This window comes from Leucopleurus acutus, assembly GCF_964270905.1.
Source record: "Leucopleurus acutus genome assembly, chromosome: 17".
In the NCBI taxonomy this organism is placed as follows: Eukaryota; Metazoa; Chordata; class Mammalia; order Artiodactyla; family Delphinidae; genus Leucopleurus; species Leucopleurus acutus.
Window position 1 is genome coordinate 79999124 of NC_139159.1, and position 24145 is coordinate 80023268.

The 24145-nt window shown below is 52.9% G+C and overlaps 1 protein-coding gene across 1 annotated transcript in view; it reads right to left on the reverse strand.

Annotated features, from left to right (window-relative positions):
• The window catches only part of COL22A1 (collagen type XXII alpha 1 chain), a gene marked incomplete at its 5' end in the record, with an annotated part of 247097 nt that overhangs the window by 130149 nt on the left and 92803 nt on the right, over positions 1-24145 (reverse strand). The window contains 9 exons of the mRNA XM_082858984.1: positions 432-485; positions 755-784; positions 1056-1100; positions 6058-6102; positions 6772-6825; positions 15294-15338; positions 17233-17286; positions 18355-18408; positions 19241-19294. Coding sequence (XP_082715110.1) covers positions 432-485; positions 755-784; positions 1056-1100; positions 6058-6102; positions 6772-6825; positions 15294-15338; positions 17233-17286; positions 18355-18408; positions 19241-19294 — 435 coding nt within the window. The remainder of the gene's footprint in view (positions 1-431; positions 486-754; positions 785-1055; positions 1101-6057; positions 6103-6771; positions 6826-15293; positions 15339-17232; positions 17287-18354; positions 18409-19240; positions 19295-24145) is intronic.

The window sequence follows — 24145 nt, forward strand, 5'->3', positions numbered from 1 at the left end:
CCAAAGGCTGAAGTGTCCCAAACCACTGCAAAGTCAGTATTAAGCAGAAACATGTGAAAAGCGAATGTGCGCTGGAGATGATTCAACTGGCGCTGAAGTGTCCGATGTTCTTATTCCATTTTACCTGAAGGGAAACTGAAACCGCAGACTGAACACCAGAAACCCCAGTCCTGGCATGCTCGGGACTGGGAGCCCTGGAGGCGGGCTGCCTGGGCTTCAAGTCCAGCTCCACACTTGCTCACTGCATGATCCGTGCCCAGCGATTTCAGTCTTCAAGGCCCAGTTTCCTCCTGGGCTAGATGCTGACAACAACCCCTATCGCTCAGGGCGACGGGAGGAGCTTCTGAAATAACGCAGAGCTCGGAAGCGAGAATGGCTATGATTTCCCAGACCTAGAGGGGTGGACCCCGGGCTGGGGAGGGATGACTTACCGGAGCGCCTGGTGGCCCAGGAGGGCCCTGGTGACCTCGTGGTCCCGGGGCTCCCTGGTAACACAAGTCAAACTAGAATTAGTCATGACTCCCCGTCCTTATGCCCCGGGCCACCACCCATGACCCTTTGCTGACTCGGAGTTTTCTTCCCAAGTTCCCAAAGGGGACCCAGGGTGGGAATCTGCATTCTTGGCAGAGTCAACTTGACCTGTCTCTGAAGGGCTGCACCTGAGCTCAGCAAGCAGTGTCACCCCACGCCGGTGGCCTTCCTATTTCTGCCACCACCTAAAGCCCCACGATGGGAGGACCCACGTCCCTCTTACCTGCTCGCCCTTCAGGCCCTCTCTCTGCACCTGAGGGACAAACCAGACGTCAGCAAAGCCGGTGGCCCTTCCTTAATAGCCCCCTCACTCCACCGCGTGGCGCGCGGCGCACGGCATGCCGGGAGGCAGCAATTTCTGACTCGCCTCTGACTTTACCCCATTTTCAGTGGCAAAGCCTTGTATCCAGCTCGTGTCATCAGAAGAGTCCCGCCTCATTCTCAGAGGCAACAACTCTCCCAACTACACAATCCTATCAGTATCTGAGTCCGTGATTCCAACCACTGGTGACTGCATCACTTACCACCGAGCCCGGTACCCCAGGAGGTCCTGCAGGCCCCATGGCACCCTGCGGAGAAATGACAAACGTTCCAACAGAGGGTACTTTGTTCCCTTTGTGCACATACATACGCATACATACACACACACACACGTGTGTGTGTACGTGTATATATATATATATATATATACACTTTCTTTTTCAGATTCTTTTCCATTATAGGTTATTACAAGATATTAAGTATAGTTGCCTGTACTATACAGTAGGCCCTGTTGTTTACCTATTTTATAGATAGTAGTGTGTATCTGTTAAGCCCAAACTCCTAATTTATCTCTCCCCCCTTTCCCCTTTGGTAACCATAAGTTTGTTTCCTGTATCCGTGAGTCAATTTCTGTTTTGTAAATAAGTTCATTTGTATCATTTTTTTTTTTAGATTCCACAGATATGTGGTATCATATGATATCTGTCTTTCTCTCTCTGACTTACTTCACTTAATATGATAATCTCCAGCAATCCCACTCCTGGGCATATATCCAGACCAAACTCTAATCCAAAAAGATACATGCACCCCAATGTTTATAGCAGCACTATTTATAATAGCCAAGACATGGAAGCATCCTAATGTCCATCGACAGATGAATGGATAAGGAAGATGCGGCACATATATACAATGGAACATCACTCGGCCATAAAGAGAATGAAGTAATGCCGTCTGCAGAACACGGACGGGCCTGGAGACACTTTGTGACACCTGCTCCCGCGGGCTCCCACACCCCCCAGGGCCCCTGCTTACCCATGCAAGGCCTCGGGACCACCTCCTTCTCTGTGCTCCAGCACACGCGCCATCACGTGGGCTGACTGACTTAACAATCTCAAGTGTTCTGTCTCGTTCATATCTCTGCATCAAGGTCGTAGGAGCCTTGCTCTCACTTGTGCACCCAGTGCCTAGATCTGGCTGGCGCTCTTCCCACCACTTTCCTGCTCAAGAGCATCCCTTGCTCCACTGTCCAGTGAGCACCTGCTCGTAGCAGGCTCTGCACTACGCACATCAGAAGCGTGATTACACCCTAGGGTGCGTCCCCTGTGCCCGGTCACGGGTTCAGCACATGGTCAGCGCTCAGTAAATACTCAGCGAGTGATAACTACCACAGACGCTGTGATGAGGCCTGTCCATGTTCACCAGATCATGATGGACAGAAGTTTTGTTTTCTGCCTCCGTCTGCCTTACCGCCAGGCTCTGATGGCTGTGGCTACGTCAGGTTTTCCAGAGCGTGGGCTACATCCTGGTTCTACATTGGGCACATCTGTCGACAGAAAAACCTTCACTGTTATTACCCTAGTGCCCTATAGCTAAAACGAGGACACTGCTTGTAGCCAATGTTCCCACATGTAGCTTGGAGATATGACTGCATTTTCCCTAGAGGCTCGCTCAGGGAGCACAGGAAGCCTTGAAAAACTACTGTTTAGTAAGTTGGCAAAGAGTAAATGAGTTGCTGGATAAATAGGAAAGCATCTATTAAACCCTAAGGCCGAGGAGTAGGAGTGAAGGACTCAGGGCACGTCTGTCACCCTTCATTGCATTTGAGTTCTATCTTATGGACAGGACCTGTTTCCTCTGACTGGTGCGGTCACAATTCTGATGGTCCCACTGCTTTCTTAGACTTGGAAAAACTCACATCTCTTCACATAGCATCAGGTGTTTTTCTAAAATCTCAATTAAGAATGTCTTTTTAAAACAGCCTATTTTTAGAGCAGTTTTTAGCCACACAGCAAAGGTGCGTGGCAAGTACAGAGTTAATGAGTGTCGATTTTCCTTGCTGTACCTGCCTTTCTGTTTCTCACATGCAATAACCGGGTCCTGCCTCAGAAATGTGTTTCCATTCTCGCTTTTCCTTTCCATGACGCCACCACCCACATACACACAGGTGCACACACATGCTCACACACGGCACTCTTGATCACCCTATATCCTCTCCACACACTTCCATGACCTGGATGCAAGCCCAGTTGCACGCAGTCAGCACCCAGCTCGGGTGTGTCTTCTCCATTCCCCCACGAGCCTTCTTCAACTCTCCCAAGCAGAAGTCTTTTTTCCCTACACTCCCCCAAGCCTTATTAATATTTTGCTAATATGATTGTTAGAAGACATTCTGAGCTATACTGTAATACTGTTGTGTGGCTGTCTTAAATGGACAAATATATAATATATATAAATACTGATGCATATAAAATATATACATAAATTATTATATATAAATGAGAGAGCATTGTGTGGCTGAATAATGAATCTTCTGAGGTTCATAACTGTGTCTTTCTTCTTTTGTTTACGCCCCGCCTCATTATTACATCTATTTTTGTCTTCATTGTTGCATTTCTCATCATTACACCACAAAAGTGAATTTCAATGATAGTTATGAAATCAATTAATCAACGCATGTTTTCTCACTTGCACAGGTAATGTTACAGACTATGAGATCAAATGTATTAAACCATTATTAAGGAAAACTAAGATGCTATAGTCCATCCATAAGCATGTGTATGTATAGCTAATAGGTATCGGATCCTTTTTAAACGCCTGGCCTTGTTCCAAGGACTTGACATGAAGTAAATTTTTTCCTCTCAGATACTACCCTACCTTAGAGATGAGGACACTGAAAAAGCTACTCTGTCCCTGAATCACTTTCTTTCCACTACGTGGGTGTCATATTTTTCAAAGATCTATTTTATCCCTTGGGGGAGTCAGCCTCCAAGATGGCCCCTGCCTCCTGGGATTCACATCCTGTGCAGGACCATGCTGTACCACTGCTCATCTATGTGGCCAGTAACACACAGCAGAAGTCACAGGTACTGCTGCAGGATGAGGTTATAAAACATGACTGTGGATCCCGCCTGCCAAACCCCAGTCTCAGAGAGCTTACAACGCACTCTAGGGAAGTGATTTCCACTTCTGTGAGCAGCCCTAGGGAGAAGACCGTGCAATGAGGCCAATGGCCACCAAGGAACTGAGGCTTCCAACCACACTGTGAGTGAGCTTGGAAGTGGATTCTTCCGATGACATAACTACACCCTGGCGACAGCTCGGCCTCCTGGGAGACCCTGAGCCACAGGAGCCCAGCCGTGCCGCTCCTAGATTCCTGGCCCTCAGAAACTGGGCGAGACCACACTTCTCAGGTTCAGGATGATGTGTTATGCAGCAGAAGATAACTAATATAACCATGGAGTCAATCCATTAAAACTCTTAATACAGAATAGGTAGAGCAGCCCCCGATACTGAGGTCTGTGGTGCATCATCGTATGGGCAGGTAGATCTATACACCTTGGTCTGTAGCCACTGGGGCGTCTTGAACAAGACACCCTACTTCTCTGGGCCTCTGTTTTCTCATCTGTAAAGTTAGGGGGGTTAAAAGGTCAGCTCTATGGTTCCAATGACTTTCTCAAATTGTAAAGCAGCTAAGATTTGTCCCAGTGATGTTCTCTCAGAATGAGCTGGGACACATTCTATCACCTGAGAACCACTGGTTTCTCAACTCTTCCAAATGAATGTCCCACGTCATACCGTGACCCTTGACCGCGTCTTCCCATTTCTGCTGCATTCATCGTAATAAGCAATGTACAACTCAGCTGCTTACCAATCAGGAGGGGCCAAACACCTCTATAAATCAAGTGGAAGCCTGGAATTTATAACACACACAGACACACACACACACACACACACACACACACACACACACAGTATTGGGAAAGAGTTGTCACCTAGATCCAAACTTTAAGACACATTCCCTCTTCAGGACTTGAAATAAACTATTTATTTTAGGCTTTAGCATCCCCTGTCAAGGAACTGCAAGAATACATTAAAACCCTGACACTAGGATAACATAACAATGTAAATCTCAGCTCTAAAAATACTTCGAGAGAGAATAATTAACTCAGCTAGAATTGAAGCCCAAGTGCGCAAGTTTGAATGAGATCAATACTCTCCAGCCACCTTTCCTAAACAGAGGCTTTTTTGGCTTGTGTATCTTTTTGTTTATTTATAACTCTACCCTGTCTGCTTCGGTAAAGAGTCAGAGCAGCCTTTCTCTTTCCCTTTGTTTTCAGCGTGTGCCGAGCGAGAACTCGTCTGGGTAGGGCAGCGACCTTCACCCGAACCCTGCAGTGTGACGCTGAGAAGCGCGGCAGCCCTGGCCTCACCCTCCTTGGTTTAGCCGGATTTCTCCTGCTCCCCGCAACCTCTCTCCTAGCTGCTCTCAGACCCAAAGTCTGATGCGTCTCCGAAGGGCCTGAGATCTGGAAGAAAATCTTTCTCTTGTACTCAGATGCAGGGCTCTATTTCATCACTCCTCCCACTATAATCCAGACACAGCACACCTTCTTAGTTTCCCTCTGTGACCCTGAAGGCCTGGGAAGGTCACTATCTTCATACGGTTTCACCGCACTTCACAGTTTACAAAGAAATTTTACATGCAGTTCTTTCTGTTGAGATAAAGAAATCCTAGGCAGCAAATTCAGTGAGTTAAGCCTTGTTGGGAAAATGCTCTAAAATAGATGACCAGCAGGGTGAGATAAAACCTTATTTTATTTATGAAATATCTAGCACATTTTCAGGAGTATAATTCTGGTTAAAAAAAAAACAACAACTAAATGTTGCAGAGGAGAGAGAAGGAGAAAAGGAGAAAGAGGAAAAGGCGTCTGTGCGGTTTTCTTTTGCATTTGTTCATATCTGCGTTAGTCCAAAAAGCCATTTAAGGGCAGCACAATATCTTAATATGTCCGGATGTTATATAATAGGGATTGTTGTTTGTTTTTTAAATAGATTTTTATTCCTAAAAGTAGAAAAAAATGTTTCAGTACAATAACCAGACATTTCTTGTAGGCTGAGTTCTAATGCCTGACTCACCACCTTCGTCTGCACTCTGCTCCCAGAACTGCAGCCTGGGCCCTCCAGCACACACACCCCAGGCCCTGATTCGTTCAGCTCACACACCTGCTTGTCTAGAGCCATCTGTCACCGCAGGGCCTGGCTTACCTTTTCTCCCTGGGGCCCTGGCACGCCAGGAGGGCCGGGTCTTCCCTGGAGGAAAGAAGGAAAGGGAGGCCGTCAGGGGCAGCAGTGGAGAAGGAAGAGGCTGAGGCCACTGCACCTCCAAATCTGTACCTGGCCTTTTCCCCAGAAGGCACCAGGCCACTTTGCCAAGGCTTCCCAGACTGTACTTATTGCTAGAACGTTCTTCCTCAACTAACCCAATGCCACCTCCATGTGGTCCCCTTTGGACTCATAGATGCATCTTCCCACGCCATCCTACACTTGCCTTTATTTTCCACTTAACAGCGCATCTCAGAGAACATCATATCAGGACATTAGAAGCTCTATTAATTTCCACATTAATTTTATATTATTCTCCTGTATCTATTGATGACCATTAGGGCTGTTAGTAATCTTTTACCCTGGGGGACAGGACTGCACTGAATACAGCACTTTGAACACGTGCGCGTCGCCCATGGCCTTTACGTTAATGATCACGTGTCGTACTGCTGAGGTGAGAATGGATTTAACGTGATGTGTTCTCTGGAATCCCTCCACTCTGGCGTGGAGGAGTCCACATGTGGCCGTAAGCTGGGGGCTGGTCGCTAACCCTCCTGGAACCCCCAGCCGAGTGGGACAAAGGCCACAGCCCCCAGGCCCTACGAGCTCTGCACAGGCCCCAGTCCTGTCCGGCCCCCGGAGCCAATGCCTGCCTACCTGCTCTCCAGTGTCCCCGTGCTTCCCGGGGAATCCATCCAGGCCTCTCTCCCCCTGGCAAAAGAAGGAAAGAGAAGAAATGAACAACAGAGGGACATCCCCGGGGTCAATGTCATAAAAGAGGAAAGGCAAGCAAAGGCCCTTAGCTCCCGAGCATGCTCTGTTCTCCACGAGGCACCAGGAGAGCCAAACACACACACACAGCAGCCGAGAGTTTATGTGTATGGGGGTCAAGGAGCATACGTTAAAGGTCAGGGAAACCACATTCCCATCTCTGCTTCTCATCTAAATCCGTGACCAAGTGAAGACCACACAGCCTCTCTGAACCACACAGACTCCTTATCTCATGGGTCTACATGGGGGTCAAAAAAAAAATAAATGCACGGGGCTTGTAATGCAGCTCATAAAACTGTGGACACATTTAACGCATCATTCATCTGTCCAGGAAGCACGTATAAACGTCCACTGTTCGCAGAGCCTGGTACAGACCTAAGAGGTAATTTGCTGGAGCACAGTGGGCTACCATCCATACACCTCCACCCATCAGCTTATGTTCACACAGGTGGGAACTCGTTAGCTCTGGAATCTTGGGCAAGTTGCTTCACCTCTCTGAGATGTTTCTGTTGCCTGTGTTTCCTGGGGATGAAAATTATCCCTTCTTTGAAAGATACGGATGACCAAGGAATGAGGTGACTTATCTAAAACCCCTGGTTATGACGGCCAGTGGATAAATACCAATGCTCTCCTCCAAGCCATGCCCGTGATGCTGGTGTGTTCCCCTCATGGCTGACTCGCCGGGTCCAGTGTCCTTCTCCCAGCTGGGCCCTAAGAGCTCGGCTGATGGAGAGAGACCCCTCCGAAAGGTGGGTTCATGCTGGTGCCAACAGCCTGTGGCACAGCCTCCAGCGGCCCAGGTTCCTTCTTGCAGTGCCTCCATTACAGCAGCTTCTCTCGTTTCCAAGGGCCATGCTTGCCGCTCTCTGCTGCTCCTCCGTGCCCTCGGGGCTCATGTAAACGTCACCCCTTTGGCCTTTTAGTCCGGATTCCACGTCCCGTTCTTCCCCAGCATGGTCTCATATGTGTCTCCCTCACAGCTCTTAATCCAATTCGCATTTATTCTCCACGTGACCACCCTTCTCTCCCGTCCCCCAGGAGGACACGGGCTGGGTTCACTCTTTTCATTACTGCGTCCCCGGAGCCCAGCCTGGAGATGCAGTGTGGCATATGGCACTTCATGTGGCATCACATGAAGTTCAGGGTGAACAGAGAGGAGAGCCGCCTGCAGTTTCTCTCTCTGCCAAGTGATTCCACGTGTGCTACTGCATCTTCTTTTCCTCCGAACGCTATGGGGTTGGCAGGTTTGAGGGTGACTCTGATGAGGAAACGGAGGCCCTGACGGAAGCCACTTACCCCAGCGAGGTGTGGCTGCATCGGCACCAGAACCTGGATTCCCCTGACCCTCGATCTCCTATGTCTACCACCCCGTGGGGTCTGAGCAGAGGCCCCTAGAGGACCCCAAGCATCTCTTCCATTGATTCCCAGAGCAGCTGATCTGGCAAGAACGCCAACCCCCTCATTTTACAGGGGAGGAAACTGACAACCTTACGAGGTAGAGCTTGTCCAAGGTCACACAGAAACTTAGCGATGGAGCCAGGACTGAAGTCAAGGCCTCCGGACTTCCATTCCAGAGCTCTCCTCGTGGCGGGCCAGCCTACTGAACGTCCCCCGGGGCACTTCCACAGGGCTCAGCAAAGGAAGGAGTGTTGACCAGGCACTGTGTCACAAATCCTACCTCGAAGCCCAAGACCCTATTTCTTAACAGCCTTGCACTTACTCATCAAGGTCAGTGGAGCCCGGAGGCAAGACTTCTCCCAGCTGCCACTCAGGACAGCTGCAGGGTGCAGGGCTCGGGCTCGGCTGGACATGGCATCGGCGGTCTCTCCCTGGTCAGCACACAGAGAGTGGGGCAGGAGGGATGCGACTGGGGTGCTGATAGGTGTTTGCCTCCAGGAGCAGGGGATGAGAGAGGGAGGGAATGAGCAGGAGAGGACGGACGAGGGACAGAGATGAGCCGAGGGACAGAGGCGACGGAGCCAGAAGACAGAAGATGGCATTCCGCGCGGGTCTTTAACTGCCACACCCTCCGAGCCCTGCTGGGACAGGAGGTGGGACGGAAGTCACAGGGAAGCATGGGGTCAGCGTTCAAACTAGCGCGAGCACAGCCCACCAGAAGCCTGGAATATGCAAATCAAAGCAGACTCAATCCGTGTCTGCAGCATCTTCTGGGTACCAGGAGCTGAACACACACTATCTCCTTTAAAATTCACATCAATCCTATGACACACTGTCCCTGCTTTCAGTAAAGGAAACTGAGTCTCAGAGATTAAGTGTGCCATCCTGGCTCACACAGCTCAAGAGGGGGAGAGCTGGTATTCACTGTCTGAATCCTGGGGGCTTGCGGTGAAGGCAGGGGGCGGGGGGGGGGGGGGCGCTCCCCCAGGCCAGGTCCGCTTGCTGTTCTAGGTCTCTGACAGCAGAGGGCACACGCAACCTGCTTAAAGCACAAAACTCGCCCACAGCCGCTGCCATCTAGGCTGCCTAGTCTTGAGGACCCTGAAATCTCCGTGTCCCTCTGCACATTTAATGCGGGAGGGTGTGTGTGGTGTGCTTCGTCCACTGGGCACTTGCTCCATAGAGATTTAACCACATGCACCCAGCACACAGGAGAAAGTCAACAAATACTCATCCCAGTAACACCTGGTGGGCAACACTGCCAGCCCTTCCAGAGCTACGTGGATTGAAGGCCATGGTCTTACTGACGACTCATCGTAAGACAGAGTTGGGGGCTGGTGTGGGCGGGAGGCACCATGGCCACAGTCCCTTCAAAACTCCCACTCCCTTTTGTTAAATGTTCAGGGGGTGCCTACTGGGTGTCAAGTCCTGTAGCTGCTCTCACAACTAATTTCATCGGATCCTCAGGGTCACTTCCTGGGACAGATGGTGTTACCTCTAAATGTTAGATAAGGACACAGGTCAGAGAGACTAGAAGCTGGTGTGAGGTCCCAGAGCTGACAGAGGCAGGGCCAGGGTAAGACTGGTCCTGTTGATTCCAAAGCTGGTGCTCTGACTGTTTCACTCCAGCCCCCAAGGCCTGGGCTTCCCTAGTCCCAAACCAGGGCGGGCAGGATCCCTGGAACGTCCTCCCTGGGGCCTCAGGAGCTCGACTGCCACACTCACCCACCCGAAGTTGTGTAGGAAGCACGGTTTCCAGACAGAAGAGCCGGGGCCGCCGTGTCCAACTTCTGGCCCCTAGGGAGTGGACTCCTCTCTTTGTGACTAACTAGATACACTGTACCATTTGCCAACTGCCCCAAGCCCAAAAGCCCCTGGACAACCCATTCGGGCCTCACTGCCCCTCAATCACTAGGAGGTGCTTGTGCCTACAGAGCCTCCACGCCTCGCTGCGCCTGCAAGGCACCTTCTGGAAGATGCCTGAAGCAAGGGCTAACTCCCGGCCCCCACCTCCCAGAGGAGGCCCTGCCACGCGGCTGACGGAGGTGGCCTAGCGATGCGTGGCCACTGGCTCTCTCTGGCCCAGCTCCACGTCTGGCCAAGCCAGGCAGTGGGATGCGCCTGTCTCAAGGGGAAATGGAAACTTCCTTCTTGCTGATTTAAGAAATCTGAGAGGTTCACAAGAAAATAAGCTGTTTTAAGTACTCATCAGATATAAGAACTGGAAAGGAGCCTAAGAGATCATGCAGCCCAGGCTTCTTGTTTGACAGATGGGGAAACAGAGGTGCAGAGAAGGAACCAGCTCTCCCCAGGGTCACGGAGAAAAGTCGGCAAGGGAGCCGGAGCTCAGACCCAAAGCTGAGCTCGCAGGGCTCAGGTTATGCACGCCCCCATCCTTCTCTGTCGGGCTGTTTCTATACTCTCTCTCTCTCCATCTCTCTCTCTCTGACTCCCCACCCTCCATAAATATGGCATATGTTGCCCGGCACTGCTCTAAGCATTTTACAGCTACTAACTCATTTAATCCTCATGGTAGCCTTACATAACAGATAGTTACTCTCAGCACTGAGGAAACCTGAGACTCAGAGGTTAACTAAACTCTCCAAAGGTCACACTGCTTGCAGATCCCAGAACTAGGATTGAACACGCAGGCAGGCTGGCTCCAGAATCACCGTGCGGGGCTTCCTCTATGCCACGATGCTGCTGCGTGGTGCAGCCTGGGGAGACTGAGGCTGATGGGTCACCGGCTGGACTTCCTCTCCTGGGGCTCCCCTGCAGGCGGGCCCCCACTTCCCAAGCTTCCCTGCAAGGTGGCGCCTGCAGGGGGCAGGGCTGTGGCCGGTCTGAAGAAACAGTCCCCGGGGAATGTCGACCGTTCAGCCCCGTGCGTCCTGCGGGGAAAGCCCAGATTGGGAGTGAGACGTTTCCAGCACCTGCTCGCCTTATAACGGGCTGCATCAGGAAACACATCGCCTCTGGGCTCAGTTTCCCCCTCTGGACAATAACGGGAGATCTCCAGGGTTATCTGCGGTCCTTTCCAGGTCTGATAATTTAGAATTTTGACAGGAATGCAGCGTTTCTTGGCTGGAAAAAAAGCCTTAAGACTCCAAAAGCTTAATGGACAAGCCGCCCAGCATTATATGGGAAAAGGCTGTTACTTCAAAACAGAACTTTGGGAAGAACAAAGCACTGAGTGTACAGACTGAGTTTTCCGCTGAAACACAGGTGGGAGAGGACACGAATGTCTGTGGATGTGTCAGTTATGTGCTGGACACTCTGATTCTGTGTCTCATCCAAGGTTCCAAAAAGATTCAGGGAGGCTGTGCATGTTTCCATTCCGCAGATGAGAACTGAGGTTCTGGTACATCAAGTGGCCGGCCCAGCTCCTCTGGGGCTGAGCTGGCTCCCCCTAGGCCCGCGAAGAGTCCTCAGCTCTGTACTTCAGTCTCGACTAAAACCCCGGGCAATGCAAATTCCTCAGAAGCTCAGCTTAAACTGCTGCGACCGGGTAGCTCAGGAGGCCATCTTTCGGACGGCGCAGTGTTCGTGCTCTGCTTTCTGTCGGTGACATTTCCTGGCTTCCGTGACGTGGTCCATGCAGCTTCCTGTTCACCATTTCATCCACTCCGGAGGCTTCACCTAAGCCTAAGTGCTAAGATGCATCTTCTAAATCCACCCTACGCATCTCTAAAGAAGTCCAAGTTCACACACCTGCTACTGAAGGTCCTCTGTAACCCGAGTCCGACCCTGGCTCCTGCATTACTCCTCACCTGGTGCCCAGCGCATCGGTAGATGAGGCCTGGCCAGGTGCTCCGTGTCAGGTACTACCCCAGGGCGTGAGGCCCCAGAGGTGTATGAGGTGAACAGGGTGTGAGCGGCGTGCTCAAGTTGCCAGGGGGCTACAGGCGTGTGTGTGGGGTAGGGGGTGAAAGGCAAACAAATGTGACACACATGACCCGTGAGGGTGAAAACCACAGGGGCTCCAGGGGCACGGACGTGCAAGCTCTGGGACAGGCCTGGGGACCGAGGAAGACTTCTGAGGAAGTGGCGCTTGAGCAGAGAGCTGAAGGAGGTCACACGAATATTTAAAATATTTGTAGCTGGGTGCTGGGGGGTGGGCACGTGGAATGGATGAATAAACAAATGGATGAATCAGCTTAACTTTTCACAAGCCCCCAGTCAGACTGCAGCTTCTTAAGGACTGAAGTTATGCTTTCACTTTTTTGGGTCCTTTCCAGCACATTAAAAAAAAAATGCACTTAAAACACAGCTCCAACGGGGAGGATTCCTTCCATATTCCTTCATGAGGTAGAAGACGTTTGTGGGAGGTGCGTCTGGAAACCCCAGGCACTGCGTGTGACCCAGATGATGGACGAGGGCTGGGAACAGGCCTCTGGCTCAATCCAGATCCCACCCGCGATTCTACAATGCAGGGACTGAGGCCCCGTAAGGAGGCTTCTTTCCCTCCTCATTTCTTTTTGCACACTCCACATCAGTGCACACTCCACATCAGTGCTGCGCGGCTTGAGCCCACGTCTCCCGGACCCCAGGGTGTTTGGTGGCACGTGGTCCCCACATGAAGCAAAGCAGAGTCCTCTGCGGGTGGGGTACCCTCACGAGCTCCTGCCCGTGGGTCCTCAGATGCTGTGACCGCAGGCTTGGCCCAGCCCCGGGCCTCAGGCAAGCGGCAAAGCCACAGCCTTGACCCCTCTGTGCGGGGAGCCCTGCCCAGGGGATCAAGCATTGGGTGTCTGTGCCCTGCAGTGCTGTGTCAGTACTGCACGTGGATCTGATGGCCAAGGTCCCGGAGCTACTGGGGGGCTGCATCCACCTCCTGTCCTTACACGACCCAGCCGTGTCCACGCTACTGTCCTTTGCTTCGGTTCCCACGCCTTCGATTCACCAGTTATCCTTCTTATAGGGGGGGTCTGGTCTGAGGACACAGGACTCACCTGTTATTCACTGACTGGTCTGGCCACGGCCTACGGAGGGCTATCCACGCTCCAGGCTGTACGCGGGGCACTGCGCACCTCACAGGACCACGAAGTGAGTTGACCCTGTGAATCTGTGTGGCCCACTGAACTCCTGGGGTCTCGAAAGCAGGGCCTGTCCTCAGTCTTCACTGGCGCTGCCACCGTCAGCGCAGGACGTGAGGCACCGGGCATTCAGTAGCGGCTGGCTGGACACTGAAGGCCTAGAGGCCAGGGCACAGGCCTGGGTCTCTGATTGTGCCCACAGGTGACAGCCAGGGGGGTGTCCGCGCACCTGGGCCTTTGGCTGGAATCACTGGTGAGCCGGCCACACACGCACTTTGGCCACGGAGTCTCAGGGTCCCTTTTGCTGGTCTGGAGCTCAGCCCTACTGCCGGGTCCGTTCCCCAAACCCTGCCTGTTCCCACGGGGGCTTTCAAATGAGAACCTTGTTCCTTCGTGCACCAGAGCTGCCCATCAAGCCCTGTGCCTGGATCCTCAGTTATCCCAAGTGTCACTTTCAAGACTCTACCTTATAAAGGGAAGGAGCAGAGGGCCACAGAGAGGCGCTCTACCTGCAACCAAATGCACGGAGCCACATGAAATCTCTCAAAAGAACCAAGAGACGCAACTCATAATGACCACGGGGTCAGGTATTTCACTTTTTAAGCTACAGTGATTAAAATTGAATAACCACACCAACAGAAACCATGCTTTGGAGCTGAGGTGGGCGTTATGCTAGCCTCTGCCCCCTCCTTCCTTCTGAGGAGCCTTCTGGGAAGCCTCGGGGCCACGTGTTTCCAGAGCCACACAACACATTCATTTCCTTTGCCTGGAGCCCCCCTTCTGGGGGAGCAGCCTAAGGAAACCATCCTAAATTGGAAAAATAAAGCTATCAGTGCAAAAATGGTCACCAAAGCAGTGTTTTTCATCATGAAAAACTGGAAAAAACCCTAAGTGATCAATGATAGGGGAACGGGCACATAAATCACAGTCTAGTCACACACGGGACGCTGTGCAGCCGTTTAAGATAAATCGTAAACGTCTACAGCAGCATATGCTGGGGATAGGCTCCACGCAGGAACAAGAGACAAGACGGATGCAAAGCAGAACATGTCACGTGTGACTATATAGGAAGACACGGGGCACACAAGAACAAGTCCTACAGGGACTTGGCCACCGCAGTTGTAGCAGGATGGTGGAATTAGAGGCTGTTTCTTCCCTACTTTCCAAATATACTGAAATAAAATTAAGTTTCTTAATAATTTAGACATTCCCTATAAAACTAGAGTAACATGTACTCTAGGAAGATGGAACAGGGTAGCTGCTGAAAAAGGGTCTGGAACATGGCCAGTTTCTAGCTCTTGATCTGAAGGAGCCCCATGAACAGATGGGCCTGGGATTCCTGAGAATTCGACGCCAGCTGCTGTCTGGCGAGGTCAGGGGGGATATGCGGTCCTCACCCCCACCCAGCAGAACCCCGAGCCTTCTACGGCCTTAGCACCCACAGAAGGATCTGGTCTGAGGATTACTTGTGACCCGGTGGCCTCACCGCGAAGGCACGGCCAGCCTCAGCCGCCCCGACCACGTCACCTCGGGGGCAACGTGCGTTCACGAGTCTCAGCTGAGGTCGGGTCACACCACGTGATGCACGTGGGTCCCCACGGCCACAGCTGTCACCATGCTCCCTCCCTCCACGGGAGAGTCAGGTAATCGAGGTGTGGAGAACTTGTGCAACTTGCCGAGGGAGATGTGAGTCCATGGCAGCAACCGGAACTGAGTCCGGATCCAAAGGCTCTTTCAAAACCTCTCTGGCCAGGAAGCCCGAAATCCTGTCTCTGCAAGGGGACTGCAGCCCCTGCAGGTACCGAGCCCACAGCATTCTGGGCCCAGACCTTATGTTCAGAAGGCTGGGAAACTAATGCCTCCTCTGCACCGGGCTTCACCTGCCAGTGGGCGCACGCACGCACGCACGCACACGTGCACACACACACTGTCTATGGAAAGCTGCACTGATTGACTGAAGCAGATTGGAAATACCTTTTCTCCTTGGGCTCCCTTTTCACCTCGTTCTCCATGGAGACCCTGGGGAAGAGGGGAAGATGAGTAACAGGACAGCCCCGTCCAGCTTCTCTGCGCTGTCTGAGGCCCGTGGGCAGCCTGCCTGCCTGGGGTGGCAGTGAAGGTCTGTCTCCCGTGCAGCCTCACTCCGCACAGCGGCCTGCACTCCCCCCTCAGGCCTGGGCAGCGATCTGGGTCCCCCGCTGCGTGAGACGTGACCTCCCGGGGCTGGTCCCCCCGCCTGGATCATCGAGGTCCTCCCTGTTAAGACTTGAACCCACCCTGGTCCCTGAGCTCATCTGGTCAATCGCAGGAAGGTGGCCTTGGAGTCAGTCCCCACTGCCACCCAGAGCCTGTGATTCCGTCTGATCATGGAAAGGCGGAGCAGCCCAACACTGAACCTGAGACTCTGGGCCCCTTTAAGCCACATTCCTCCACCTCCCCCAGGGACAGGGCCGCTGCCCCACCCTCCATCCACCCCACCTTCCTCAGGAGCAACACCTAGAACCTGCACTAAGGATTCCCTCCCCTCTGTGAGCAGAAGCGATGGAAACGCCAGCCAAGGTGTTGGCTTCTCTGACCACACGATTCAAATTACAGTCCCTGCCCCGCCCGCCTACCGTCCGTCCTCTTCACCAGGCTTCACTTTCCTCGAGCACTCAGCCCCACAGGACACATCTGTGGCCTCCCCCAAGCAGAATGCCAGCCCCATGAGGGCAGCGCCTCTTTTCCTTCAGTGCCGCACCCCACGGTCTGGAAAAGTAGCTGCCCCTTGATGTCCATAAACACTTGTTGAATAAGTGAGCCAAGGAATGGCTACATCAATCCCTTGGTTTGCACGAGAATCTTGCAGAAGTTCTACCTGAAGGCTACTGCCCCACATGACAGTGCAGAGATCAGAATGCACGTGTGTCTGCTCCTCTGAGATGTGTAGGGTGTGCGGTGAGATGCCGGGTCACAGCACCCCCGCTGGTGGAAGCACGGCTGCTCCCGGGCAGGAATGCAGCTTGGGGCATGGCCCTGCTGGAGAGGCCTGAGTACGTCCTGTGTTACTAGGTGAATGCCCTGTGTCCCCTCTCTCTCCTCTCCCTTCCTGGATGCTCTAAGAAAAGGATGTTAAAGGGGGCAGACTGCCAGGCCTGCTTGTGGATCCCAGGTGTAATACTTACATCTTTGGTGCCTGGAGAAGAGGCACAGGGCCAGAGCACAGGACGCCTTCCCAGAAGGCAGAGGGTCTGCGGGCCACTTAGGCCTCTGGGGGCAGCTGGATATACAGGCCATTCTAATTCCATCCCAATATTCTGGCCAGATACACAGAGGTCAGAGGTTTTGAATGCCCCTGAGGCAATGCAGGTTGCCTTGTTTGAAAACGACCATGAACACTGCTTCTTTCCTTCGGAGAGCAGCTCAAATCTTTCGTAACAAGCACTAAAAACAAGGTTAGAGGCTCAAGGAGACACTTTGCTCACTATATACCATGTCTACTTGTCCATCGCTTTGTTCACGGGGCACTTGGTCACCAAACAGCCCATGTGTCTGGCACTGTTCTAGGGGCTGAAAATTTATAATAAAGACTCCACCCCTTTCTGGAGCGGCTGACTAGACAGATTGGTAAAAATGGCTTCTTTAGGTCGTGTCAGAAATACCTGGGCTGCTGGGTAAAAATGCAGATTCCTGGGCTCCACACAAACCTGTTGCTTTAGCTGGGAATGGGGCCCTGGGAACGTGCATTTGAACGTGATCGCTAAGAGATCCTTTAAGTACCATAACATGTAAGCATTTCTGGTCTAAGAAGAATCACCCATGCTTCACTGCCACGTCCTCCATGTACAGATGTGGGATGGAGACCTGTCAGAGCCTGGGTCCCAGTCCCTGGCAGAGGCGACACAGCCCCTTCCACACAGCTGCCTCTACTTACAGGAGCTCCGACGGGGCCGGGAGGTCCGGGAAGTCCAGGAGGTCCTTGGGGTCCCTGCAGAAGCGTGTTCACAAAAAAAGGTTTGGGAATGGCAAGAAGAGGCAGGAGCAGAGGCCACACTCTGTTGGTAACCACGTTCAGGGCCGAGAGGGCTGCTTCTCACCCACCACGTGCCACCGTGCCGCCCGCACAAGGTCTCCCCGAGAGACCCCTCTATCTCCGCTGCTCCCTGCCCCACGCAGAGCTCGTGCCATCCCCTGCCTGGTGGAGCCAGGATTCACACGCAACTCTGCTTGACTTCGAGGAACAGGAAACAGTGTGCTGAGCCATCATAAGTCCAGTGCGGCTGTCTTGTTTCCACGTGCCCCGCGGCCCACGGCCATGCCAGGATCTGGCCAGGACATGTGCACAGCTCCTGGTCACATGACTGATTCCCTCAGCGCATCGCTCATACTTCGCCGTGGGGCCAGCACAGCCCAGACGTGTCCTGACAAAGCCCAACGGGAGTCTGCAGGGCCTGGAGACCCCTCTGCTGCCTGGACCATGGGTTGCTATGATTTCTAGGCTACTAAATGGGCAATATCTGTTAAAATCTATTAAAATTAAAATGTTCTTTTCCTCAGCCAAAGGTATCCCAATTTTGTCATCTAGCCTACGGAAATAAAAATACAGTATACGTAAGAGAAACGTGTGCACGTGCACACGTGCACACGTGTGTGTGCATTTACTGATTTTAGTGAAAAACAGATGAAATTAGAAATAACCTTAAGGGCCACAAATAGAGGAAAAGTTATGTAAATTACGACACATCCATATGACGGAATAACACGCACTGATTAAGAGAATAGGTGGTGTCGATCCGTACTGGTGTGGAAAGATAGGTCTCTTGTTAAAAAAGATAAATGGCAGAGTACGGTACGATTCATTTTCTGTAAGCCTTTAGAAACATCATGGATGTGTGGACATACACACATGAGCCCGGGTGTGGTGCATAAGCAGCGTAGGTAGGGAACCCATTTGGGCATCAGCTCTACACCTAAGGAAATGTTACCCCAAAAGTTCGTTTTGCATCAAGATCTGTACACCAGGAACATGAGAGGAATAACTCAAAGCAACACTTACCCGCACGCCCACCTCCCCAGGCAGCCCCGGCTCTCCTGGCTCTCCCGGCTCCCCCTGCACACACAGAATAGCATGTGGTCACAACCCGGCGGACACAGGCCCAGGCGCCCGAGGCATCTCTTCCTGGGACTAGAACTCGGCATGGAAACGATGTAACCACCGGTGAGCTGAGACCCAGCTCCCCCAGAGACTCTTTCTACAAGCAAAGGAGCTGATCTTCACTGCGGGTGTTCATCACCTCAGTCCCCATCCACTCCTGCTGCTGGTCCAACAAAACTCAGCTGAGACAGAACAGTGGAGCAAGCATAGTGGCTCGCGTGCCCATCAGGGGCCACCAAGAACCCGAGCCGGTTTCCATTTGGGTTCTTGCTGGAGAAGAGGGCCCGTTTGTCCTGGATCGGACTGACCCGCCTGAGTTGAGGTCACATTTTGCCTGGGGTCCTAGAGTGTGTTCCAACTCAGAGGCTGCGGGTGCAGAGGTGGAGTCGGGGTGCCCCCCAGAGGGAGGCCGGCTGGCCACGCAGGCTGCTGCTGGGGTCTCACCGACTCCTTGAGCTGTGAACTGGGGACTTGGGAACCGAGCCCCTCAGCTTGGACCTCGACTTGGTTCCAGGTCTAGGCATCGGACAAGACCTCCCATGCAGGACTGCCCGTCAGCTAAGTGAGAAAACAGCTTCCAGGGACACACAGGTGGCAGATGCCTGGTGGCAACGGCTGCTGCTGGTGATGTTATAACTATCAGGCGGGCCTCCAGGGACCTGGGAAGATCCTGGTACAAAGAAGCCCCAGCTCAGGCCTGGTCCTGGCAAAGGCCACCCCACTCGGGGACAGGGGACTCTGATCAGGAGGTCCCAAGCCCGGTGCTGCCCTGTGGGAACAGACGTACCTGCATGCCTTTGCTGCCGTCTCTCCCAGGGGGACCCGGCAGGCCCAGGGAACCCTAGGACGAGAGAAAGAGAACAGCAATTAGGACAGGGTGAGGACAGCACTGGAGACAGGCTCTCAGGATGCTGGTGCAGCGGAGAAAGTGCCAGACAGGACCTGTGGCCAGGACACCATGACTCAGAGGGCAATTCACAGACCTGCAGCCTGGGCGCCTCCTGGGAGAGGGTGAGAAATGCAGATTCTCAGGCTTCACTGGAGGCCTATTGTATCAGGGCCCAAGTTTTAACAAGATCCCCCAGGGGGTACACACGCACCTGACAGTGGGAGTGAGACGCCCCTGCCCCGCCCTCCCCTAACTCGCCGTGTGGCTGACCCCCCTCCAGGACCGGAGTCACACATGTCAGCACAGCACCAGGCCGGGGCAGGGTTCTTGACCTGGGCCCCATCAGCACTGGGCTGATAATTCTTTGTTCAGGGGTGGGGAGGCTGTCCTGGGTGTTGCAGGATGTCCTGCAGCATCCTGAGATGCCAGTAGCACTCCCCAGGTGTGACAACCCAAAATGCCTCCAGGTATCGCCAAACGTCCCCTGGGAGGTAAAACTCACACCAGTTGAGAACCACTGGGCTAGGCCAGGTATTGAAAATGTTTCTTAAGCTGGGGCGGACTCCATTCTGATGAACTGTGCAGAAGCATGGGACGGGCATGCTCACGGAGCAGCTGTGGGGACCTGCTCGACGCCCCCAACCATGCCTCCTGGAGATGGACGGGGGACAACTCAAAAACAGGGAAATCCAGGAGCCCTCTGCTCCTGTCCAGCTCCCACACCACCTGATTCAAATCAAAGGATTCCGCCAAGACCTTCACCCCAGCTGCCCCCTCCCCATCAATTTTCCGTGGGACACGGAGCAAGTCAGTGCCTCTTTCTGGGCTTTTCCATCTGTGAAATGACGATGCTGGACATTCAGTGAATGACTGAACTGATGAATCTATAAGTATATTTAGAAAACACTAAGGGCTGGACCCTGCAGGATGTCTTCATATACTGTGTTATTTAGTACTCATAATAAGCCCTCGAGACAGGTCTTATTTTCTGAAAGACACAACACACATTATACATTTCTAGTTTTTATCTATAAATTAAGATGCAACCGTGTATATTTGTACACACACACACACACACACACACACACACACACACACACTTTTAAAACTTCTACAAAGTGCCTTCCATGGTCTCAACATTCTAAGTTGTTGTGATATTGGAGAGAAAAACAGACAAGAGAGACAACTCTGGCCCAGCTCTGCACCTTTCTAGCTGCGTGACCCCGAAGGCAGCCACTCTGAAAGGTTGTGTGGCGCTCGCCCCTCGTCCAAGTGTGGAGGGTGACACCGGCAGGGTCGCTGGGAGGATGAGGGGGTGCTGGGGCAGTAAAGCACACCCCTGCTGGGGGGACACCTCTATCCCCGGCACGCTGTCATCGCGGCCACATGAGGTACCCTCTCCTGCTGTCACCCAGCAATTTAACGGTGCCCACAGGGCGCCTGTGCTCCCACGAAACACTGATCTGCTGGGAAGTGGTGTCTTCTGGTTCTTAAGCTCGGGGCCAGGAGGGTCTAGTCCTGGAGACTAAGGAGATCAGTTAACGTGAGTGGAACCTTCCAGAGGGGACGTCGCAGGCAAGGCAGCCTGGGGGGCGGGACTTCAGGGACTCCGGCAGGCTGAATGCAACCCTCGTGCTCCCGCAACCGTCCCTTAGAGAAGGGTGGGCCAGTTTGGACAAATTACTTGATCTCAGAATCTCGGTCTCACTTTCTATAAAAAAGGAAACAACTACAGACACTGTGGAGCTTGCGTAAGTATGAAGTGTCTCCGCGGGGGTTCGTGTAACATTTCCAAAGCTGGTCTGCACGATACCTGTTTGATTTGTAGTTAATGTGTGACGGGGTGGGGGGAAGATTGCCAAGTCCTTGGGTCAAACAAGCTTGTGAACTGCAGTTAAATACAGTTAAACAGGGTCCTTCACGGCAGGTTGTCTTGAAGCCTTAAACTTGCCCTGTGGATGGCGGTTCTGCACAGTGTCCTTGCCCGCCTGACCTGCCCCTGGGGCACGTGCGGGGACCCTGCACCTCCTCAGGGGCAAAACCGAGTCCTTCACCCACGTGCGTCCAGGGGACCAGGCTGCCATCAGCAGGGGTTCAAAAGTGTTAAAAGGGAGTTAGTTATTGAGTAAGAAGAAGAAAGACGAAGGCAGTCTCTGATCGGCAAGCCTCGTACTTAGGTGGGATTTCCGAAGCGGGGAGACTTTCTCGTTGGTCTTAGGGAACGTCTGACTCTCCTTGGCTGGACACAAAGGCAGGCGAACAGTCTGGGTATTTTCACACGAGGAAGGATTGTTCAACATCAAGGGCCCAGGGTGTTCTGCGGTGGCCACTTCCTCAGGACAAGTGGCAGTCGATGGGGTGCTCTCTGGGGTCCAACTGTCCCTGTAAGGGCAGGGCAGCCGTGGCCGGAGATTTCTCAGCCTCTATTTCCACACCCACACAACAGGGGTGAATTCCCTGCCTGCCTGCCCCTCTATCTGACTACTTTGAAACTCAAGCGAGGTTGAAAGTACAGACACAAGTGATTTCTGCAATACAGAGTGACAACTAGACACCAACTAGCATCGCTATCGTTAGCGCTAACGGCAGAACCAGCAGGAAAATTAACGGTATACTGAAGAAAACATTAAGGGGATATTACAGACGTGCTGCTGGCGGCCAGTCTTCGCTACACATTCACGACCTGCCAGGTTCTGAGCTGTTTACCCTCATCAGTGCACTCGACCCGTCCTCATAACAATTCCACAGGGAGATGCGACTGCTACCTATGTTTCAGAGTTTACGACATGGAAACGCAGGGACTCAGTACTCTGCGAAGTTACAGCGTGTGCAGCGGGAGATCAGACTTGGGGCCCCAGAGTCGGCCTCGTCGTCTGCACAGCACTTGGCACTTACACGCACGGCCCTGCTTGGAAGCTCGGTCACCCGGTGGGTTACGTGTTCCATGCTGTCTTCACATGCAGCCCATGGGCAGAGGGACCCTGACTTTCTGGCAGCTACCCAGAAGTTCCATGGCCTGGTGAGGCAGCTTGGGGCGGCTGAGGCCTGGGCACCCAGCCTTGCCCTCCCTCCGCAGGGATCGAGGTCAGCCCCACTCGGCCTCAGCCAGCCGTCCTGCCCTGGGAAAGCATCAGAGCGTCCCCAAAGGCCTCGCAGGAGGCAGGAGCTCTGCCTCAAGCCAGGATGCCGGGGGTCAGGGACAGGGTGGGCTCAGCTCCCCAGATGCCCTGTCTCCAAGGCCACGTTTATCTCCGGCCCCATCCTGCTCGGATCTTAGCAAAAGGCTGTGTGCTTCCGATGGCAGGGGGCAGCCTACCGAACCCTGCTTCCTTACAACATTAGGGATAAATGCAACACTTTCCAAAAGGAGACGCTCCCCACAGCGCACCCCTCTAGGGTCAGCCCTCTTGGGGTGACACGGTGCGAAGCTTGCCCCAGGGGTGGGTTACCCAGTCCTTGAAGGGCCAGCCCGTCTTCTGGCTGCTGCAGGTGGGGGGTCCCGCAGCTGCAGGCAGGGAAGGGAGGTCTAGGTGGGCTCCTGCCTCAGGAATACAGCGGGGAGAGCAGCACAGCACGGAGTTTCCAGGACCATCTAATAGAGGAAGCCAGGGAGAAGACCAGAGACAACGCCAGAGGGAACTCCAGAGAGTTCTGGAACCTCCCCTGTGCCCACAGTTGTCAAACGCCCAGCTCTGCTGGCACTTTCCGGTAGATGCCCAACAAGTATCTGTGTGAGTCCGTCTCATCACAAGACAAGAGCTCCACGAGATGGGAACCAGGGCTCCGTCACCTCCGTGTGAGCCGCGCCCACGTGGCCCCAGGCCCCACAAGTGTTCCCTGCGCTTTAACTCCTTCCCCAGAGCCCTGTGGAAGTGAGCCCTGCGGGTACGAAACCCGCAGGGACAAAGGGAACAGCAAGCTGTTACAGGAAAACAACAGTCTCAAGAGCCAGTCAGCTGCAGCTTCAAATCCCGCTGTCCCTCAGTACCAAGGGCCCGGGTCAAGTTAGCGGCACACCGTGAGTCTCAGTTTACGTCTGTGAGGAGGCATCATAAACTTCCTGCAGGGTTTGTGCTTCCCAAGGACGGGGACAGCCTGGCAAGCTGGCTTTAGAGCACTGGTAGGCAAAGAAACGGAGCCTCTTTAGACATGAATATTTTCTTTGTCTGAGAAGGTAACATCTTTTTTTTTTTTTTTTTTTTTATCTTATTCGAATCATGGTTAGGATAACCAAGCTGGCACTGCAAACAGACACATTCTGAGAAACTTCCACTTTCAAGTCATGATGAGATCCAGGCATTCCGTTAAATGGGTTCCTGCCCTTGAAAACTGTGTCCCCGAGGATAAGTCAACATGACCCGCATATTTCATGTTTCAGTGTCACCTAATCTTAACATCACAGACCACCGTGCCCCCGTGACACGCTCTCCAAAGTCCTCCACCTGGACTCAGCTGCCTGCAGATGTTCTGAAGACAGAGTTACAGCCCTAAGCTGTCCGCTGATATCCCATCAGGAAAGTCATGCTACCACTCTGAACCTCAGTTTCATCATTCCTAAGATAGAGGTTCATGCTTCCAGATGAGAAAATGAGTGTGGATATAATTGGTAGACTATAAAATATTATTAAAATGCCAGTTGTTTATATTCTGTTGAGAACTAAGAACTCTTTCGCAAGTCCATAAGGTGGGTCAAAGAAAGGAGTGGGGGACAGACTGGAGGTGGCCCTGGAACTGGAAAGGTCGGGCACAGGGAGACCTTTAAAGGGAATATATGTAGCTCAGGATCCACAGTGAAGTACAAAA